This window comes from Lathamus discolor, chromosome 5 (assembly GCF_037157495.1).
Source record: "Lathamus discolor isolate bLatDis1 chromosome 5, bLatDis1.hap1, whole genome shotgun sequence".
Taxonomy (NCBI): domain Eukaryota; kingdom Metazoa; phylum Chordata; class Aves; order Psittaciformes; family Psittacidae; genus Lathamus; species Lathamus discolor.
This window is the reverse complement of record NC_088888.1, coordinates 77,614,683-77,637,872: the sequence shown is the minus strand read 5'-3', so window position 1 is coordinate 77,637,872 and position 23,190 is coordinate 77,614,683. Positions and strand designations below refer to the sequence as shown.

Below are 23,190 nucleotides of genomic sequence, written 5' to 3'. Positions count from 1 at the left end.
AGAGTAATCTGTGGTGCCCTACGGGACACAAAGATTTTTACCTCCAGTCTCCTGTCACTCACAGGATCCAGAGTTACACATATTCTAGGACTCAGAATATGCTGTATTAAGTTCTGGATCTGTACTAAAAAAAAAAACCAAACAACAAAACCCCACCACTTTCAGCCTGATGAACCAGTGACATCTAAGATTAGAAGATGTCTCTGCTACAGAAGAGGGAAGGGAGAGACTATAGTGACACCCCCTTACTCAGTGTTTCTTCCCCCCCTCCATACGAAGGCTAATGTGTAGTTATAGTAACAGACAAAAAAGTAATTAATCCATAACTATCAATACTTAAGATACTGCACAGCTATATGATACTAACAAGATTATCTTCAAGATGCTTAGGCCAGCTGGAGTTCAGATGGAAATTGCACCACAGTGCTCACTGGGAACCTCAGACATTTAGAACACCTGCTTCAGGCATTTGTAGGCAAATTCGCGAATAGCAGTGCAGTTGCCCAAAGACTTACCTAGAGGAAAAAGTTCTTTTGGAGAACTATAATCCAAAGACAGTGAAAAAAAAAACCCTCTACCATAAATTAATTCCTGTTTCCAGATACACTTACAGGTTAGAAAGCCCTTTTTGTCTACAAAATAAGTAACTCTGTTGCAATGAGGAAAGTACAAAACAGGACTGCCATTACTCCTCCTACACTTCTTTCTTGTTTCCTTAGTTGCCCTTAAGATCATAAATTAGAACCTCATTTTAGAAGCAGATTTCATGAGACTCTCTATTTCTAATGAACAGCACATATCATGATATACAGAAAGATACACAATGGGCAAGGCACTAACTCTTCATGCTCAGACACTTGATATGCACACTGCAAGCAAGATGCTAGGAGGCCTAAAAAGAACTGAAAAAGGAGAAAGAAAAATCAGCCTAGCTGCTTCCATTATGGCTATTACTATCAGAACAGGGAAGTCATCCTCATGCATGGAAACCTCCATAAAGGCTTACACAGCCAGGATGACAGGAGTCACCCCTGCGACCACAGCCACCAGGAGAAACCAAGGGTGAGATAGTGCAAGAAGTAGAGAGAAGCAGCAAAAAAAGTCAGATCAGCTGTAGAAACACAGCATTGAAACAGAACTGAAGAAAGACAGAGAAGACAGTTACCTCTTTTCAAGTCCCTGGAACAAACACTTCTATTACAATTTAACATACTGTCTGTAAAATATGAGAACTTTCGCTTTATGTTACATGACAGTGTCTTGGGATGTAAAGGAACAACAGCCCAATTTTCCAGACATCACAGAATACTACTATGGAACCTGAAATCACACTGCTGCACTGCAGTCACTACACTATTATCTTCCTTACACTTTAGTTCCTGGTTGCTTTTAGCTCTACCAATCCGAATTTGAAAATAATATGCCACTTAGGAGACAAGAGAACTGGATAACCTCAACATTCACCTGTAACAAAGTAATGGGCAAAGACTCATCTACACTAAGCAAGAAGAATGGTGTCACTTCAGACACTGTAGTGTGCAGAGTTAAGAGTATATGAGGCAAGAGACCCACTTATTTTCCCAAACACTCTTGCACTAAACAGTAGTTTACAGTAGTAGAGAGGCAAGGACATATAAGAGAATCTACCTTCTATTTTCTAACCCAGTGTTTCATGGTATCCTGAATGCTAAAGTGACAATATGAAAAACATGAAAAGGGAAGAAGATTAGAATTTTGCCCAGTAGCTGAATGTTACCACTGCTGAAAGTATGAAGCTATGACCTATTCCAGATTTTTTTTTGTGGCAGGTGACAAACATTCTACAGGGAAGAATGAAAATTCACTAGTGGGTGAAAGAAAAGACAAAGGGACAACTTTCATAAAAGCCCAGCTGCAAGCGGGCTTTGCTCACACTTCATCAGCACCGTAAACAATTAATTCATCTACTTTCCACAAACACTACAAATAGAAGAACTGGGGAAAACCAAGAGATGTATTTAATTGACTCTGACAACAAGATAAGAGCATCTGAGCAGCTGCCACTGTACTTCTATACCTGTATCATGGTTTCGCAGCCTGTTACTTTCCCTCTGCACAGGGTTTTGGACAGTGAGCCACCACATCTCAGAGACAAATCTTAAAGTATTTGCAAGAAAAGCACAGCTTACTGATACAGACCACATAACACTGCCCAGGGAAATCATCTGACTGGGACTTGGGGCACCTGACCCCTCTTAGGGCAATTAATTACACTTTGAACACAGAATGCCTGTATGAGAGGGAACGTAGTAGGCAATCCAGTCCTGGAGTACATCCTGGCCAAAAAGCATGTCAATAGTCAAAAGTTTATTCTAATTCCTACTGTGCTAAAAACAACACCTTGCATTTATTTTAATGACATTTAGGAGACTCAACACATGATTACTTTTTAGTAATAGTGTGGCACCAAAAAACACGCTGTTACTCATCCCAAAATTTGCTAGATTTAGAAACTTGTTCATCACAAGATTTCACCTGCATAATGCAAAGTAACTTACTCAGTTTCAAATCAGTGCCATTCACTATTTTTACTGCACAGAAAGCATTACAAAACCAATTTCATTTCAGCTTACCAGGCAAGCCTGCTTGTCCATGTTCTACACAGAAAACACAGTTAAATGCAGACCCTTGTTCCAAACTTCTTTTCAGATACCCTCTTTCGAACCAAGATAAATTTACTCTCAAGTTATCTGCTTAAGTGACAAACCTCCCAAGCTACTCCAATACTCTCATCCCTGCCATCCCCAACCCTGTTTCAGCAAAACCAGCATAATTTTGTATTCTCTTTACTAGCTGGAGTTGATGAACACAAATGATTTCTACAAATCACAGAAAACTGTGATAGCTTAAGGGGACATATGAGTGTATCAAATCCTGCAGTACTTTGCATGCAATAGGTACATTACCTGGAAGGTGAAATAAGCTTGAAATAAAAAGGCCAGATCCCCGAATTAAAAAATCCCTCCAACTGCTTTGAAGCAAAAAGACCAATGCCTTTACCTGATTAGCACTGACAGAGACTGACTGAATCTTTCAGGAGATTAATGTGTTTGTCTTTCAAATCCTAAGACCCAGATTCTAATTCAATCACAAAGAAAATGTCTGCTGTGATAGCACAAACTGAAGTACAGTGTTTTCTCTTTTGCTAAGGTGGGAGAAGTTTCACAACAAACATTTGAGGTTGCAGTCAATAGTAAATGTGAATCCAGAGTAGAATAAGGCATCTGCTAACATGCTCCTGCTAGAAAATTACTGTTATGTAAGGGAAGAATACGAAACAGTTATATACACAAGGTTTTCCTGTAATTTAGTGTATATACATTTTAAAGTTTCATATTGCAAAGACAGGAAAGAGAAAAACACCTATATTTTATATATATATATATATATATATATATATATAATAAATAATTTTAAATGCCCTGAAGCACCTACCCTTGCAGGATTTAATTCTTCACATGGGGCATTTAACTGGAAACAAATGAACTCCTCAGATTTCTTCCTCCAAAGAAAGAAGAGCAGGACCAGTGAAAAGGACTGAACATCCTATCTGGTAATGTCCAAAGAGGACATAATTAACCTACACTGAAATATGGAAGGCAAATGAAGATAAATTTTGTAAGTAAGGCTGCACTGATGGTGATCTGTATTTAAAACCCACAATAAACTTCAGTGAAACATACCATGTATTAATATGGAAATACTTCTGTTTAATGTGGTTCAGCATTTTCTTTCCAGTAGAGAGGATCTGAGATGTTGCATTTCCTATGTATTACTGAGCCTATGATTTTCGGGGTTTTTTTTTTAATTTCCTCAAGTACAAACTTTAAAAATAAGCAAACAGATGCATAGCACAGTTGTTCCCACATTCATCAGAAGAAATCCTGAAACAGTATAATGGTGATGATCTCTGCTTTTAAGATTAGTTTTAAAGAAAACATTACATAACTAATATATATGACTTGTGAAATTACCTGCATTTCGGATCAAGATCAGATTCAAAATCAATACTTAGTCTTTATTTTTACTTTAACAACATATGTATTCCTTAGCTATAAAGTCGCTACTCACTAATTTATCTGGAGAGCCTTTCTAAGTTATTAATAGCTATTGATACTATTCTCAGAGCAAAGACACTTACAGTGCCAATCCAGCACATCCATCTGTCCAATTACATTTCTAAAGACACTGCAGAAATGATGGTGAGTGTTTAAAAGTGGTTGTTAACAGTAAGAGCTCTCTGTAGATCACGCTGCTTATTTTAAAAAGAAGTGCTGTCAAAGCCTCATCTCAAGAAAGATGTTTTTAAGTGAGAGAAATTTTAATTCCAAAATATAAGGAAGGCAAACCAGTGCTATCTAACTGGAAGACTGCTTTATGAACCTGTCCTGGGTTCAGCTGTAACAGTTATTTTTCTCCTTCCTAGTAGCTGGTGCAGTGCATGACAGAACTACACCAGTTTAATTGTCTAAGAATCTCCTACATCTTGTTAGTTCCAATAGCACTATAATGGAAGGATATTATAAAATGAAAATATGCATCACAGAAGAAAATGTGTTAGAAACAATATCACACACTTTAAATGTTTATAAAGCTTCACATCAGATTCCTTTGCAGTATTTTAGTGCCTCCCCCCGCCCTTTCTCTTTCTGGTTATGGGTTAATATTCTATACAATACTTCTCTTTCTGCATTTTTAATCAGAAATACTGGCTCAGTCCTGTAAATATTTACAGGTGTATATGGTCCACTGTGGCTATACCACCGCTGCAGACTGGCTCAGTGGAAAGCAAATGCGAATAAGCATCTCCATTAGACCCTAGGCTTTTAAACTAAATAAAATAATGCATGAGAATTTGCTACCAGTTTGTAGATTCCAAGAACAAGCTCCGTCATTGACTAACTGAACTCTCAGAACATACAAATAGTACTAAAGCAGAAGCTATAAACTAGTACACAGCTAGTTACATGGGCTGCAGAACTTGCAACTGAAGATTTTGAGCAGTACCATTGCAGAGTCAAAATTGAAAGGCCATACATCTTTGGATTGAATACCTACAGATTTTTAAGTTTTCTATTCACTTTTTACAATTTTACTAGAGCAGTTTATATGGCCCAAAATCAATGATACTTTTAAAGGTCTCCAGTATTTGAATTAACTTGCTTGCTTTGATGTTTCATCGCACTTTGATTATTCATTGCACATATTGCACTCTAATCCTCAGTTATCACAGTTTATCAAGTTTATGAGAAATTTTACAATAGAGGACTGAAGCTACAGCATGAGCTAAAATAACAGGCCTATAACCTCACTTCCATTTCAATCGGAAGTCTATGTCCTCCTAGGAGGGACTGTACAGACAAATTGCTGCAGGAAAGCAAAAGGATACATAAGGCATGTCCAGTTTATGCTTCTTTCTCAGCATTATCTCTTCTATCATGCTTGTTAATGTCTGCAGTCTATGGGTATTTCTAAAGAGTCTGACAGGGTCAATGACTCCCTTACCTAACTCCGGAAGGTCACAATAATCTACAAAACAAAGGCCATGGAACTTCCCCTAACCAGCTCTAGCTAAGAGATCTTCCTTAAAAGAATTTCCCATTTTGCTACAGGACACATCTTTTCAGAGGCAGAAAACCCAGTAGAATACATAACAGCTTGCTGTAAAGTGTTACCTAGACCCACTGGATAAATTTGCTCCCTAAATTAAGGAATAAGGATTAAACTTTAACCAATTTGTGATAATTTTCTCTGCTAGACTGAAGACCTACCTTTTATCCTTATGTTTTCTCTAGATATTCTAGAAACAGTTAAATCAGCCTTGAACTTGTTAGACAAGGAAAATTAACTATAGCAATCAAGTACCTGACAATTTCCCTCACAGAAAAATTCTGTATTACCACAATGATGTCATATCATCAGTGGTAGTTACGACTGGCAAGATCAGAAAGAGGCGGGAATGTTATGGGTAAAGCTAAGGACGACATGCACATGATGCTATATGCACAAAAGTTTCCAAAATCTAGCACAGAAAAGCACAAGAGCTGGCCTGATCTAAGCATCTCACTTTTTTTGAATACAGAACAGTATAAGGAAAACATGTTTACTTTGACCTTCAGGAATGAATGGAAATATCTCAGTTAAGCATTTTGTCAATCCTCAAGCTTTAACTAGCCAAGAACAAACTAATTTGTTTGGATCGATACCAGGAGACACCAAAATTTTATGGCAAAGCATTGTCATTTTAACAACTTATGAAACACCAAGCTAAGATGCAATATTCAGTCTCGAGCACAGTGAATAATGAAAGCATGTACTCTGAAAAACAGAACTAACCCTACAGATTTTAAAAGTTTGCAGATGAAGCTGAACAGATCCTGTTGCACTCAGAAGCGAGATGCCAGCTCCAAGGAACTACAGGCAAGACTAACAGGTACTGCTTATAACCAACTGTGGCTTTGTTTTAAATGTCAGGGCTTTGTAATTGGCTGTTTATTGACTAAACAACATATGCAACATAAAGTACCACACAGCTAAGAACATCCCCTACAGCTAATAAACACCCGTGTAATATGCATGTGTTTCATAAACTCCCATTAAAGTAACAGGAATGCCTAATCCCTATTTGCCGTTAGGAGGTCTGATTTATTTTAACTAGTATTCCTGTTATTCTAAGTCTTCTTGGGACTCCCATCATTCAGTCACTGATACTATATTGTCTTTGTGCCTGCACACAGCAATTCAGGATACACATGTTTCAAGACAAGGATAATAATGAAATTATTATGAAGTTCAGGAGCCATTTCAATTCACCATCTAGTCTCAGGATTTTCAAGTCTAAGAGATCACCTCGTTCAAGTTACTTTTTATTTACCTCCTCTGTTGATCATAATTATTTGTGAGGACAATGCAAACACTCTGCTTCAAGGAATAATAAAAATATAATCCTCATTGAAGCTTACACAAGATTTGCAAGGTAATACACCCTTCAGGCTTGTAGCATTCTTCCATTTGTCAGATCTTACTTCTGCAAGGAGCAGAGAAGCAAGATGAATTCCCAGTCCAGTGAAACCTACATGGCTTTTCTTAAATGTTACAACTTATGGAGTAAACAGGTAAGCAGAACAGATAAACAAGCAAAACAAAAAAAAAAAACCAAAAAGCCATGGGATGCACTTCTATGAACTAGCTGCAGTAATATGTGATCCAGCCCATGTCTTTGTATTTCTTTAGAAAGAAAAGTGCTCCATAAAATGCACTTCAACAAAATTTCTCCTATAGTGTTTTGTTTATTGAAACTTTTGTTCAAACTTTTGTGGTCTTAGCCAAAACTGTATTTGTGAGCTCAGATGTGAGATGTCATTACTTCCCAAAAAAGCAGAGGGCTTTGGTACTATGAAAATAATTGTAGGGGTATCAGTAAGCAGTAATGCAAACGCAGGACTTATGCACATTCAAAGCTGCAATAACAGATTAGACTACTGGCCATCTAGTACCATTCAGGGTTCTATAATGCTGAAGCAGGTGACCACAAAATAAATCTCAAAGCTAACATTCTTGAAAAATGTGGAGGATTATTAATAAGTTTAATAATAACTGTAGAGATGTGTTACATACTCAGCATACATGGGACAGCAAGCTCAGCACAGATACGTGTCTTCCTAATGTGCTAACGCAGCTGGAGGATACTGATGCTTAACTACACAGCAAGTGTAAACCCCTTGTATTGCTGTTCTCCTAATAGGATGATTTGAGGTTGCAGATGAACATTTAGAGACTCCTAGAAGAGTGATTAAACATGTATGAAAACCAGCAATGAAAATTGAAATCCACCTAAAAATAATATACCAGTTACTTGAGAACATCTGCAAGGAGCTGCACAGAAATCTCTGATAAACTACCTGTTTTTTTCTGATTGCATCAGCATGAGGATGCTGCTCATCAATTTGGTTTTACAGAAAGATGAAATGGGATTTCTGTTACTTCTGTTTCGAGTGAAAACTACAAAAGGAGTTATTGAAATAGATTTGCTCCTATGTAAGGTTCAGGGGCAGATGTAAAATTTACAGTTGTAAGGTACATTAGGTCTTCTGGTAGCTTAACACCAGTACATCAGACAAAGCCTTCAAAGAAAAATAAACACCACAAAACATTTAGAACTTAATTCCTCAATGTGCCTTCAACATCATAACAAATGGCAAATCTGGTGGGGTAGAGAGGATGACAAAAAACAAACACCACAAAAAAAAAAAAACCAAAACAAACAAAAAACCCCACCTACTTTTGAAATGTCAGTTTACCACTTGTATTTCCTTTTTCTTTTTTTTTCTTCCCCATTTAGAGTATCTTAAACCATTTAAAAATAAGGTGTTACAAAGATGCTCATGGGGTAGAAGGACATAAAATCTTGTCTTAACACAAAAGGTGAAAGAAATGGGTTACAAATTCCCATCTTCCAGCAACACTGAGCATTCAGAAACCAATAAAACAGCCTCTCAGACTTGTTATAACTGGGAGAGGGAACAAGGAGATGAGAAGTAAACCCACCATGGACAAGCATGCAACCTGAAGCATAACTACAAGAGCAGGAAGAAGATACTTTTGAGGTACTGCACAAAGTGGTAAGAGGGATAAGAAAGTGGAAATGGAACAACTAGTCAGAAGTCCATGATTATGCTGAAACTGAGGAGTACATGTGGAAGGTGAATAGACGGAGTGAAACTAGGGAAGAATCTCATGGTACAAGCCGATACAATGCCACAGAGAGACAGAACACTCTGGGGCAGGAGTTAATAATCAAACCACCTCAATTATTCAAGTACATGAAGAAAGGATTTGAGTTGCAGGCACATAAGAGAGTTAACCTGACACAACCAAGAGCAGTTAATGTCCACAGATGTGCCATTATCTTTCATCAAATGCAAACCAAATTTATGTAACTTATTCCCCCTCACCTTCCATGAGACAAAGGCAAACTAGCTCATGCTTATCTTGAGATCCAAGCACACACAATGCAAGTTAATACAAAACATGTTGCATTCAATTCATCTCTAGGCTTGCCTTGGAGCTACTTACTGCTTTACCTGCAGTCTACGGTGCAGTCCTGAAAATCCCCACAGAGCTGACACCTAAGTCTCAGCAGACCTTGATTTCAGAGCTGCCTTAATTTATGTCCTTAAAATGCCACAAGACCTTGAAGTCTCCACACACTCAGAAGCACTTGAGCACAGCTGTACTCACCTGCCACCTAAGCAAGACCCAGAAGCTATGTATTCCACATCTACATCTTCCTAAAGGAGGGATCAGTCAATATAGTCCCACACACAAAAGTTCCTTATGAAATGGAATGGTAGCTTCAAGCTTGTTTCAAATACAGCCTGAGAAAGCAAAGCCTTGTCATATAACAGTTTACTGTCAGAGTAGCCCTATTTCATGGATCTGATCTACCCTTAAAAGCCCACTGTCCCAACTTCTGTGCTCCCGCCACACTCCACTCACATCAACACTATTTAAAAAAGCAAAAACTTTCATTCTTTTTATGGCCAATTATTTTCAGCTAAACAGACTCTCATTTACCTCCACTTTTTCAGGACATTCATGTTTAGCCCCATTTGCCTTATCTCAAAAACTCTTCAGAACACACAACAGCCTTCCCCCCTATTCCTAGTCCTGCATCTCAGCAAATTCTTCCTCCAAAAGTTCTCTCACAGTTGAAGCCTCTTCATTCACTCACCTTTTATTTAAGTGCTCCCTTAATCCTTTCCTTGTGAACAGAGCAACTCCAAAAACCTGTCTGGACTGGCAAAGGAAAAAGCAGAGTCAAGCCTCACCTACTCCTCATGGCTCCTGATCTAGAAGACCTTAAAAGGAACTACATTCTATGTTTCCTACATCTTCCTCTACCAACTGTCCTTATGAAAACTTTGATAACCTTTCCTGGTTGCACAGGATAGTAACCAGGAAATTAATTGAATGCAACCTCTTCTTGTCTTACATAGCTATAACCACAGCCCTGCTACATGTCTTTTCACCCCAAGCACAGCATAAATACAGAATGACTACCACGATCAACTTCTAGTCATGTTTCTCCAACTAGAGATCTAAGAACAACTGTTAAACCACTGTGCTCAAACAATTTACCATAACCAGTGCAGTCCCCAGGAAGAACGCATCTGCTTCATGCCACAAATATTTCAACTGCTCAAGAATCCTTCATCTTTTGTTGTAGTATGTGGCTCCAAGGCCACATGCTGATTTGCACCTCACTAATGGCATGCAGCCTGAGCTGAGACACATGATCTGCAAGAACTCTATTACAGTAATTTTAAACATCTATTAATTTGGCCTTCTGCAGTAGGTAGTAGAATAATGCAATCAGCTTGGTTAAATTCTGTATAAAGCAGTTTTGCAACCTTGCTCCATGGAATCTGCCTTAAGAGTATTAGTAATATCTTACTTTCTCCAAAGATTTCAAGATATGCTATCTACACAGACTTAAAAAGAATTTTCAGAAGTTATGTTCTTGCCATGTTGTCCAAACATTTCCTTTTGCTTCTGGAACATGTTGATTAGTGTTCACATAGAAGTTCATAGAATCATATCACATTCTTGCTGGTGCTCTTTGAAGAATTTCCATGATGAGAGTTGCATGTGATCACCTATAACTCCTTCATCAGAAAAGAGTCTTCCATTCACAACTTGGCTCCTCGTCCATAGCGTTAGCTTTGCTTCAGGCTTCTCCCTCAGAATTGAGTTCTTGAAGCCTGATGATCAAAAAAAAAAATCTCTAAGTAGACATTTCTACTTCAGTACTGTACTTTTCAAACAATGCCTCCATTGCCAAAGATGCTTGGTATCTGTTTTGTTCTGATTGTCTTTTGAGTTCCACAGTCTGATAAAAATCTTCTGGTGACAAAATGTTGGTAGAATTTCCTTTAACCACTCAGCAAACTGTCTTCAATACCAACAGATGTTTTTTCTTCACTAATAAAGTCCGTCCCTCCACTTGCACGCAGTTAAGTGGGATGCTTAATGAAACAAGTGAAGTTGGATGCTCCTAGTGCTCTGTGTGGTTGAGGGTAGACTCATAATCTAGCCTTTAACATTCTTCTGTAATCAGTTTCTCCAAGTGCTGCTTCTGCCACAGGTTTTCTGCCACAAGACAGCCTAACCCAGTTACACTAGCTTCCCCATTTTCTGGTGCGTTTCTTCCTGTGTAATCCCTGTGCTTTACCCAGATGTGGTCAGATCAAACCAGATCAAACCCAATTTTCTTCTTGAGGTACCAGTTTATCTGCAAGACAGGCATCCTGCCAAATCATCAAGTCTGATGTTCAGCCAGCCCTCCAAAAGCTTAGGAACACATTCGGATTTGTTCCTGTGAAACAGACTTCATGAACCTTTGTCTCACCTTTCGTTCTCTCTCCCCATCGTCACCCTCAGAAGAACTTTCATCTGGATTCTATTTGCCTCCAGCGTTGGCAAACATCCTCAAATACAAGGTTGTACTTGCACTCAGACTGTTCTGCTAAGCACCCCAATGAACTTTCCTCAAGGATAAAAATTCAGGATCCTTTGGCCACATTTTGTTTCTTCTTCCCTCCTTTGTTTTCCCATGCAGAAACCATATGTCTGCTTCTACTTCTGTTTCCTGGACTGAAAAAGAAACTGTACCTAAATTTCCTAACCATTCTTAACTTAGTCCCAAGGTCTTCTGGGCAAAAACTTTCACGGCAATTTGAGTTCTCATGGAAGCTGCTCCACTGATTCACTTTTAAAGACAGCAGATACAAGTTTCCCCTCTTCCTCATCCTCATTGCCTTATACTTCTGACCCAACTGATAAAAGCTATGACTGACATGGCTCCTGAACAAAATGCTACTTCGAAGACTATTCTACCACTAAAGTGAAAGTTTGCATCTTTCTCCTCTCTCCTTTCCTCTTGATGGAAAAAGTCTGTAATCTTATTAACTGCAACAGCTGTAAATAGTTGCTGGTCCAAAGCAGTCACACGTGGCTGGGGATGGCCCTGCCTCCTTTCAGCCTGGAGGTCCAAGAACACCCATTCTCACCCAAAGTCTGTAAAGCCTTTGTTTTTTTAGCTCAATATATTCAAATTAACTAGTTCCTCTGCAATAACTCTTTTCAATACAGCATTTCACAAACCTTTCCTTTTAAAGCCACAGCCTCCTAGTCCCCCTCCCCAGTTGCAGATGTCTCTTCACCCCCATGTTTTGAGATTTCCACATTCTTCTTTCCTGGATTGTATCCTGAGTTATTCATCTTAATAGTTCCCCTGGACTCAGCCTGGAACCTCCCTTTAAGTCACTTGCTCAGTCATCTAATCATGCCCTTAATCCATTCTGGCAGATCTAACCCCAATCAGCTATGCGAGCCGAGAGAAAGAAGGAAGCACTGCCCTACCTATTACATGTAAGCGGTCCCATGCCCTTACAGAAATAATGGCATGGAATTCCTTGATCATGTTTTCTCATAGGAACTGTTCCGTCGACCACCTTTTGTTCTCCTGATGACCACTAAGACCATATTTTTCTCTTTCTGTCTCTCCTTCAAATGTATGGATTCCTAAATGCTTTCCTTCAGCCTTTTCAGGTGAATATGTGGTTACAGTGGATTTCAGGCTTTCATGAAAGGGGTAGTCAAAAAAAGAGTAGTCAAGGAAGGAGAGGAAAAAAAAGTAATTTTTCAACAAATTAACACGTAAAATATTAAGCTAAGGCTGAGAATATATTTGATAATACACAGGCAGAAAAAGTCGTGGAATACTGTTATTATACCCAAACTCAAGTGTTAAAAAAAAAAAAAAACGACAAACAAAACAGCTTTAGATAGCAAGCTTTATGATACAAAAATTGTGATGTCATTAAAAAAAAAAAACAAACGACCCAGTTAGGCTCATCAGATACTCAAGTCTTTTGGGGTTCTTTTTGGTCTCAGAAAAGGTCAGTTGCTTTTTAAAGAGCACAAAGCAGAGGAGGAAAAAGACTGAATCTTTACAGAACCAAAATAAAGCATCACAAGACTCAGTGGGATGTTCTGGCACAGTTCTACACAAGTCTCATCATAGGAGCACAGGGTAGCAATAGAAAACACCTACTGGCCGGAGCACCCTGCTGAATACAGAGAATAGGGCTAAAGACAGACATGGGTGTCCAATAAAAAAATGGAAGAGAGACCTGGAGAGAATGAGTAAATTTGGGTTTATATGAATGAGAAGGTTTTGTGTAGGAGTTGTAGTGGGAATAAAGTTTCTTCACATTTTATTGTGTAATTTTGCTGTGTAGTAGTGTTTCAGTATGATTTATTGTGTAATGCTATTGCATGGCATTATTTGTTGAGCAACTTTGCTGCGTGGTATAGTTTTTTATTTAATGATATTGAACATTAGGCAATGGTCTTGCACACCATAATTTGTGTTTTCCATTGAGCAACATCACTGCCATAGTTCTTGACACAAAGCTGAATTGCATGAGTTCAGGTTTTTAACATATATTTACTCAGAGATGGCAAACAGACTATTTTTTTTCTGAATGAAGACACATGCAGAAATGCAGTAAACTGAACAGGTATTTAAGCAGAACTTAGAACTTAAGATACAATTTCAGTAAATAGCAATGCAGCATTGCCTCAGAAATCTACCTTGTAACTTCTTTGTGTGATAATATGTTTTCCATATCTGTACTTGACTGTAACAACTACAGGAGGACCTTGTTTTACATACTACTGGGTATAAATAAGAACAGTAACATGCTTTTGATGCAACTTAGGCTCTACCCAAAACTATCATTGCAGGGACCTGCTGAAATTCAGAACCTGAACAAGAAACTCTCCACCTCTTACGCAAAAACCAACTGATAACACAGGATTCCACTGTAATGAAGTGAATAGCAACACTACTGAACTTAGAGCAAAAGTTTAAAACTATGCATAAGTATATTAGTAAAAGACTTGAGCATATTTTAGATGCCATCATAGTATCATCCTACTATTGCATAACATTCTCCAAGAAGCAGGATGAAGAAATAAGTTTGTTCTATATGCAGTACTAATGTAACTTACGTATCTTTACATTCCTTACATAAACTTCCCTTTTCATCCCTCTTTTTATTCTCTAATCATTTCTGCCTACAACAAATGCTGTCTATATACAAACTTAAATAACACATCTGAAGTTCTGGAAATATATCAGAACTTGAAGATTTTTTCCAGACAAATCAAGTAATACATAAGGATATCAACCCTGTGCACACACCTATTTTTATATCCATCTGAAAATGCTCCTGACTGGCTACAACAGCACCTTTTCATGCATTACCTGTCAGTCTATGACCAATCGTATGTTGCAAGAGGCAGAGAAAGAGAGCAAACACTGGTAGATTACATTGCAGTGCTGCTGCAAGCATTTTTATTTCATCTCGTATCCTAGCAGGTTTGAAGTACAGAAAAAAAAAATGCACACAGGCTTATTTTTTGTAATATGGCAAAAACTAGAAGGTAAGCTGGGAAGGCAAATTGTGGAGAAAAGTGAACTCCATCTATACCATAGGATTAATTTATTATCTGACAGATGGCAGAAGGGAGGGGGGGTGGAAAAGACTGCCGATGCAGTGAGATTCCTGTCTGTATCGAAGGCCCTACATTCTCACTTATCATACTACCACAAAATGTGTTCACAGTTACATTCACTCCAAAGTTCTGCTCCATGTACTTCTAGGTTTAAGTCAAAAGAGCATAGACCTCATCACTGTGTGGGCTACTGACAAGCTAAGAACACATCCAGAGAAGCGATTCTTCTGTCAGTTGCCCATGGCTACTCACAACTGTGACTATGAAAGCTGCAACTCTACCCCACTTGTTTCGTTTGACTAGGGAGAGAGCCATTCATACTGACCAACACTTCCAGAGCTACTGGTCATCGTAGCAAGTTAGTATCTCATTTGCTGTCCCAGCACTGAGAGCTGCTTTTTCACATTTCTCCATATTCCAAGACATTCCTTCAGCATCTTCCACACTGCAGCCGTGGGGTGCCAATACATAAGCGGAGCATATTAAAACCGGAAAATAGCAGAACCGACCCAACCACACAATATAAAAGGAAGGTGTCTGCATTCACAGTAACAACGTTTCCTCATTTAGTTTGCCGAGCTCCACGCGATGCTGTCACAGGGCTCCCACCTGCCACAGAAGCCAAAGGCTGAGCTCCAGCGGGAATTATCAGAGGGCCTCGCTTAGCCCCGACATGAGACTCCCGTATGAGCACCCCAAGGCACGCCGCAAAGAGGGAAGACTGAGGAGCGACGGCTCCGGGAAGCTGACTTCGCCAAGTCCAGCCCGCAGGCGCCAGGGGGGACACCCTCACCTTGCCATGACGAGATGCCCCGAGCACCCCGGGCCGTTACACGGGATTAAGGAGATAAAACACACAAAGCACCAGAGCACACCCACAAGGACGAGAGGCAGGTGCAGAGGGGCCCGGCCGCTCGCCGCAGCCCCGGGCCGGGGCCCGCCCGTCGCCTCAGCCCCCCTCGGAGCGCGCCGCGTCTCCCGGGAGACGGAGCCATTTTGAACCGCAGCGCCTCAGTGACAGCGGGGTGGGGGGCGCCAGGCACGGGCGATGGCGATGATGGCGGGGCCGCACCGGCGCGTTACCTCGGATGCTCCAGGTCCAGCGGTAGAACTCGAGGGTGTCGTTCACCACGCTGGACATCAGGCCGATGGCGCGGGGGGGCTCTGCGGCAACGGCACCCATGGTGAGCAGCAGCAGCAGCGGCGGAGCCGGCAGACCTGTCATCGGCGCGTGCGTCCGTGCCTCTGCGCCGGGGCTGCTGCTGCTGCTGCCCTTCTACAGCCGGGGATGTGATTTAAATCTCTATCTCTCGGTATCTTCCCTCCAGACTCCGCCTCGCTCCCGTCACCGGCTCCCGCGCCCCGCGGGCAGGGAGGAGGGCGCGGAGGCGGGGAAGGGAGGGATGGAGGGAGGGAGGGAAAGAAAGGCAGGACGCAACGGCCGCGGCTCCGCAGCACGGTGCGCCGTGCCGTGCGGTCCGGTGCGGTGCGCTCGCGTCACGTGGCCACCCCCTCGCTGCCCGCCGGCGGCTGGCCGCCGGGTGCGCGTGGCCCGGCCTGACTGCGCAGGCGTAGTGCGGGAGGGCGAGGGGAGCAGGTGCGTAGCGGCTTCGGGCGCGCACTGCGGGGGCTTTCTCGTCCTTCAGTGGGCGGCTGGGGTGGGAAAGAGGCGCTTATTGTACTCGTGTGCCGTTTGTTTTGAAGGAGATCTGTTTTTACCAGACGGGGGATAAGCGTTTCAGTCATCTTTTATTTCCTTTATTCCTTTTCTCTTCTTAGCAGCTTGTATTTTTCTTGTTCTCTGCTCCCCCTGTCACTCCGCCTTGGTGGACCGGCCGAGGCACCGGCGTGAGTAGCGCTCACTTCACCTCAAGCGGTCATGCTGAGGTGTCGGCCCTTCAGGTGACTGCCCTGCTAAAATCCCTTCCCCTCCTAGGACTGATAAAACCCGCAATGGCAACGGGATCTCGCAGTCTCCCAACCCCACCAGAAACGGATGGTGCCGTTTCCCTCACCAGCAACTTGCCCAGCCTCCTCCAGGTGCCACCAAGGTGTCTTTCACACACTGTGCCCTCCACCTCCTGGGCCAAAGCCTTTATGGTCTCTTCATGATGGAGGGAGGTTCGTCTGCCCAGGCTCTTGCTGGAGGCTGCGGGAGAAGTAGGTTCTGTGGCAATGGCTATCAGGGCCTTTGGTGCAGTCCCGGCTCAGCCATTCTGCACCCTCCGTTTCAACCCCAGTAAACCCTCTGCCTGGTGTGGGTGCACCAGCTGCTCCTCACACCCTTTGCCTCTTATTTCCTCCTGCCAGCCTGTCTCTCATCCTCTGTGTTCATGATCCACACGGAGTGGATGGCTGCATGACACTTGGGATCAGTTTCCCCACTGAGGGACATGAGGGGAGCTGCTCCAGCTGGATGTAGGCCTTCCTCCTGCAGACAGCAGATCAGACAGTACCAGCCTCTTCCTCCCCCAGTGCACCAGCACCTGTGTCACTTCTTGTCACTTGGTCTTGGTGATCACAGCTCCTGGACCGTCCTGGCTGCTGCGATCCCAGCCCTATGAACATGAGAGGCACACAGGCCATTGATAGTTACAGTGAGCAGAGATGCTGCATCTGGTGCTTGGAAACCAGCAGGTATTTCGGAGGAAGGATCACCTGCACTGGGAAAAGGAAGAGGAGCTATGTCAACTTCTGGAGGCCTGGATGGACAGGAAAGTCCAACTTATCCCAATGCTACCTGAAAGTCAGAGCCAAAGCAAGGTTACCACAGGCTGATATGTGGACAGCTGCTACTCTCAAAAGAGAAGAATCAATCAGAACTCTGCATGTATTATAGATTTGAATTACATTTTATTTCGATGGCACTGATCGTGGCAGGAGGTCTGGTGAGAGCTCTGAAACAATCTGTCACTGGGTATGGCAAGGCAAACACCAACCTCCTTCCCAAGGTTTGCAGGCAGACAGCATAGTGTTACCTGTGGTTCCTGTGCCTCCTTCAGATGAAACCACTACAACATATTGTTGGGCAGTTAGAAACTTGCCATGCGGTTGTCATTTCCAAAGCACAGCTTCAGAACTTAAACATTATCACTTAAACCTAAAGGAAACCAGAAGAATGAGCCATAATCCTGAAACTAATGTATGGCTGTTTTCCAAGGCACCTATTTGAAACGGAATGGGGTACTGAATGAATCAGTGTGACAAAGGATCTCACTTCCCTGAATTCAGGGAAGATGTGGAATAAGCAAAGTGTTGTCAACCCCAGGAGTAAAGAGCCACAGTCTACCAAAGAGCAAAAGTAACAAGACATATTAGCAATATTAATACATATTCATAATAATTATTTCTATTATAGCCTAGATATGCTTACTACTTTATAATATTTATTATTATTTATTTGTTCTATGGAATTCTTTTTTGCGCAATTAACGCAAACCATTATTGTTTATAAAATGTATGTATGAACAGGTTTACCATTTCATCTATTTCATATTAGATAACTTTTCTTGATTGCAATTAATTCCTTTATATTGGCAATATGATTGTACATAGATAATTTTACAAAGCAATTAATGCTTGAGGTGAGCTGCAGCAAAGCTGCAAACTTGGAGAACAGGGAGAAGATGAACAGTCTAAACAGAGTGACATCTGTACTTTGACATTGGCTTTAAAAAATTTGAAGTTTATGACAAACTATTGTCATTAGTTTAACTTTCAGCCTGCAAGTATGCAGACATGCTTTTAAAATTAAGTCCGTGTCTGGAGGCTTCCAAAGACATATCAAGAATTTCCTACGTTTGTGAATGCAGCAGGATGTGTTGGTTCTAGGAAAGCTGAAGCCCATGTCTTCTTCTTAAAGACAGTGGGAGAAAGGCATCCACTGATGCAGCCTCCAAGGAAATCTGCAGCATAGTAGTCAGAAAAATATGATGCTTAAATGTTATTAATTAGCTACTGTTGTCATCTTCTACTTGGTAATTTACATGTCTCTAACACCTGGCCATCTCAGATCGTCAAATTCCTGCTTGGAAAAGGCAGGCCTGTGGCAGTGATTCCAGAGGAACACATAACTTCCCAGCTGTGCTCTGGCCATTCTGGTGCTCCAAGGTGCTTGTGCTGGCAGCAGGCAAGTCTGTGTGCTTCAGGAAAGGTGCAGAAGGTTACAGGAAGTTGTGGGCAGTCTGCCCCAAGGAAGGTCTCCTCCCAGTTCCCATTCCAGATACCATCTGTTCGTATTCCTTTCAGACCTTTTATAAAAAAAACCCACAAACAACAGTGAGATATCTCATTTCAGAACTATTTCAAGCCATTTTCTGCTTCTTCATGACACAAATAAATAGCAATAGAAATGTTACAAAATCCAAATGATCAGTGCATTTAGTGATGCACGTGAAAAATAATTAATTAATGAATTTCAGTGAATCATTTTCTGCTATAATGTTTCATGAATAAGCAGATGCTTCTGCACTAATTGAAAATATTCCCACTCAGGTTTTGCTTCAGGTTAGCAATGAGATTGTTCTGAGGGGAAAAATGAAATACAGGTATGTTGGATAATACCTGTGAAGTGTGGTAGAAAGAAAGCAGTCAGAGCTTTGTCTCCTGCCACCAGTGATCCCTTCAGGCAGCTCACCAGAAGACAAAAGCAGCAGTAAAAGAACTTTGCCTTGCTACAGAGAGAATCACCACAACCAGGAACTTTCCTGGTGGGAAACCATAAAGTGCGTTTGATAGAAGATGTTAATGTTAAACCATGCAAAAAGGTGTTCTTTACCACTTTTTGGTGGTAGAAAAAGGTGCCCTTTGGTAAAGGACAACCTATTCACTTACCAGTAAAGAAGGCATACAAAGTATTATATGCATTAAGCATGACCAAATCTAAACTGTTCAGAAGAACTTTAGAAATGTTTTTATTACTTTATTTAACTATCTTCTTTTTTTTCTTTTTTTTTAATTTGGTTCCATTAATGTTTGAGAAGGGAGAATGATGAAATAAGTTAACACATCAATTTGCAGTGCATGGGATTTTCTTTCACAGCCTGTCAAATTTATATGCTCTTTGCATTGAAGCTTTCTAGCTGATATGCTTTATAAAGACTGCTGGCTGTGCCAAAAAAGCCTGTCTGATCTTTGAATCAACAAGTACAGGCTTAAGTGTATGCATATGCAATAGTACAAATGCTATCTGCTTCAGTACAGAGGGTGGTTTGAGGCATCTTTAAGCCATACATGCTTAAAAGAAGCTGTTTTCAAACAGCCATAATTTTCTAAAAATAATAACATTGCAACCAACAATGTGTCTTTCAGCACTGATTAATTTTTTTTTTTTGTTTATTACGTAACATGTTGTTAACTCCATAATTTGAGGTGGGGTAACTCAGGCACACAGGGATTACACAGCTTTTGCACAGGGAGGCTTCCTTAGGATCTGAAACAGATCCAGCTCTTTTGTCTTCTAAACCATCTGCTAGATGCCATCTGTCCTTTCATACATCCAACTGCATCACAACAGTGTTCTTCCAAACCAAATATAATGGTTGCAAATGCAAGTGCACCAAATGGCGCATCAGAAAGTATTCAGAGATGTTAATAGCCAGTGCAGGCTTTGGCCAAAACATACCTTTGCTGTAAGTTCCCACTAGGTATTACCTCACTTGCATCTGCCAGCACCAGCACTGAATTTGATTTCTGGTCTGTACCAACTTCATGTTTTGAACATTGGCCATTTTTGCTGTGGTTTTATCTGAAATACCAAAATTAAAATATGTTTAAGATCCCTTGAGTTTAAGTGCTCAAGGGCCAGAGATCCATCAGAGAGAATTCGTAGTGAAGTAAATACAACTTCTGTTTCCACAGGACTCTGTATACATATTGACATTTCTTCTCCATCTTTCCACCCAAAAATTTGGTCCTGAGAAGAAGACCAGGGGAGTGGTAGACCACTTCCTCCCAAACTGCATTGTTTTATTCCCAAGTCAATATAACTATGGTTTGACTCCAGATCATTATGTTTACAGGTTTTAAACTGTAGAACTAACCCCATTTACTGCAAATCTGGACAGCAAGTGGAGGTAGTGTTGGCCTGCAGTGCTGGGCTGCATCCAACTTAAGCTGCTGCTGTTCTGTGGTGGTCCAGAAGAGGAGCCATTAATCCAGTGCTTCCCAGCCCCACTCATTTATAAGTAATATCTCTGAGGGAGGTTTCACCCTAACCAAGAAGCTGATGTGTATATGCAGTATATGAGATGTGTTGTGTACCCAGCAGGTACACATTCATAGCTTTATCTGCGTTTCACCTTCCTTTTAAAAATGAGCTTTTTGTGGACACAAGGGTGATAAAAACCTGTATGCATACTATCTCATTCTGCTTTACTGATACTTTTCTTACATGGTTTCTCATACTTTTACACAGCTAAGATTTTTATCTGCAGTGATATCTGTCACAGCATCTATCATTTGTGAGGTGTGGTAAGCACGCTTTTGCAATGAGGGCTTCATATGTGTACATGCTGGGGAACAGCTATGCCAAACTATCAGCTGATGTTTTGAGGGCAGTATGTTGAAATGACAGCAACATGTATAGTCAGATCTGCAGCATGTCGCTAACTACCAAATCCAGCCTTTTCCATAGGTGTGTGTCACTGCTACTGCACCCACTTCACTGGGTGTGTCAGCCTCCAGAAGGCGTGTAGCTGTTTGTAGGGATGATTTTGCACCTTTGCTTCTGCACTAGTAATGGCCTGAAATGTAGGGCATTGTCCCCTGCAGAAGCCGCTTATAGCAATACAGTAAGGTGGAAGGGCGTTGATTTTGCAAGCTCTGTGCTATTATGCTGTCTCCGGCTGTAACTGTGCAAGTATGGGTGGTAACAATGGTGCTGGGCATACCCTTTATCTGTGTGATGTGTGGAGGACAAAATTGTGGTAAAGGAGTTACATAAAGGCTGTGTAACCCTCTGAGCGTCTGAACCAGTGTGACCTGGCACACACTGCCTTTCGCTCTGCCAGCAGGGTATTCTGTAGATCTGCATGCCCTCGACGGACAGCGCCTGAGTGCCAGTCCTTATTAGAGGCTCGTGTTGTCCTGTCCTCAGAAGATTGTGTGGAAGAAATTGCCACAGGGTTATATATTTATACACAACAGGTTAGCCATATTAACACCCTGCTGAGATAAATGGGTATTATTCAGTTCATTTTATGTATGGTGAAATCAAGCCTGGAGAAATGCAATGCCAGTTCCAGCTCTCTGGAATGGAATAGAGCAGAAATGTTGGGATCTCCCTTAAGTTAACTAAGTCTTGTCCACTCACCGGTATAAACCCTTTGTTCACTGGTCTTTCCAGTGCCATATTCAGGCATGACTGGTTAAGGCATGAGCCTCAGGACCCTACTTGGAAAGAATCTGAAGATCCACTAGGGAGTTGTAAGCAAGACAGATATTACTCCTAAAACATAACATTTCCTACAATAGGACTAGTGAAACTCCAAATTTTTCACAAAATGTGTGAGAGTTTTCTTGTACATTTTCATTCAGTGGCTGCTCCAAAGCTTTTTACGTGGCAGGGTTCTCAACAGAAAATTTTGTAGTAGTTGTGTGTGTATAACACAATGGTGTTTTAAAAGAACAGAACTAGAGAAGAAGCTAATACCAAGAATATGTTGAAATCAGAAAAACAGCCATTACCTTGTAAAGGACTTTGAAATTGTCTTCTACAAGCTCCTGTCCACACTCAGCCCAAGTTGCCATAAATCCCTCTCTCCAGACTAGGAAAAGGCAGGGAAATCCCCGGAGAGGGCTGCTGTACAGGTGCACTGTGCTTCCTGCTGGGGATTGCACTGCCCATTGGAGGGTGTTGTGATGCTGGGCTTGGTGTTAGCCTGTGAGACATCCATTCTTACTGTAAGAGGCAATTAATACTCAAGACTTTTGCCAGGATTGCAAAGCTCCAGTGGGAATGAAGGTACCTGTCATCCAGGTAAGAGTCACAGCTCTACATGGCAGCTAAATGGACTCCCAGAAGGGAAGGTGACACCCTAAACTGTTGTGCTTTTTAAAAGGCAGCTATTGCATATGAGTAGGTGCACAAAATATGCACATTTTATCTGCCATGCACATTTCATCAACCCCAATCTAGTCACAAGTCCTTATTTTGCCTCAGGTCTTGTCAAAAAATTTTAGGTCTCATCTATGTAATGGAACAGGATTCTTAAAACCAAAACCTGAGAAGCTTTGATACTGGAAGATCTATCTGTTAGAGGCAATATTAAAGTATGCCTGAATCATAGAATCATAGAATAGTTAGGGTTGGAAAGGACCTCAAGATCATCTAGTTCCACCCCCCCTGCCATGGGCAGGGACACCTCACACTAAACCATCCCACACAAGGCTTCATTCAGCCTGGCATTGAACACTGCCAGGGATGGAGCACCCACAATCTCCCTGGGCAACTGATTCCAGTGTCTCACCACCCTAACAGGAAAGAATTTCCTCCTCATATCCAACCTAAACTTCCCCTGTTTAAGTTTTAACCCGTTACCCCTTGTCCTGTCACTACAGTCCCTG

At 41.3% G+C, this 23,190-nt stretch overlaps 1 protein-coding gene and 1 long non-coding RNA gene across 3 annotated transcripts in view; both read right to left on the bottom strand.

Moving 5' to 3' along the window:
• Positions 1 to 16,216, bottom strand: part of ELOVL4 (ELOVL fatty acid elongase 4) — a 29,652-nt gene extending 13,436 nt beyond the window's left edge. The window contains exons 1-2 of one of the 2 annotated variants that reach the window (XM_065681382.1): positions 15,911 to 16,216; positions 15,709 to 15,820 (exon numbers count right to left, since the gene is read on the bottom strand). In XM_065681382.1, the coding sequence (XP_065537454.1) occupies positions 15,709 to 15,808 (100 nt within the window). In that variant the 5' untranslated portion in view covers positions 15,809 to 15,820; positions 15,911 to 16,216. Of the gene's footprint in view, positions 1 to 15,708 lie in introns of both variants that reach the window. The other variant, XM_065681381.1, reaches the window with a different exon arrangement.
• Positions 16,217 to 18,393: 2,177 nt separating this feature from the next.
• Positions 18,394 to 23,190, bottom strand: part of LOC136015424 (uncharacterized) — a 32,097-nt gene continuing 27,300 nt past the window's right edge. Inside the window, exons 3-4 of the long non-coding RNA XR_010613193.1 lie at positions 20,249 to 20,371; positions 18,394 to 18,875 (exon numbers count right to left, since the gene is read on the bottom strand). This is a non-coding gene — a long non-coding RNA (uncharacterized LOC136015424). The remainder of the gene's footprint in view (positions 18,876 to 20,248; positions 20,372 to 23,190) is intronic.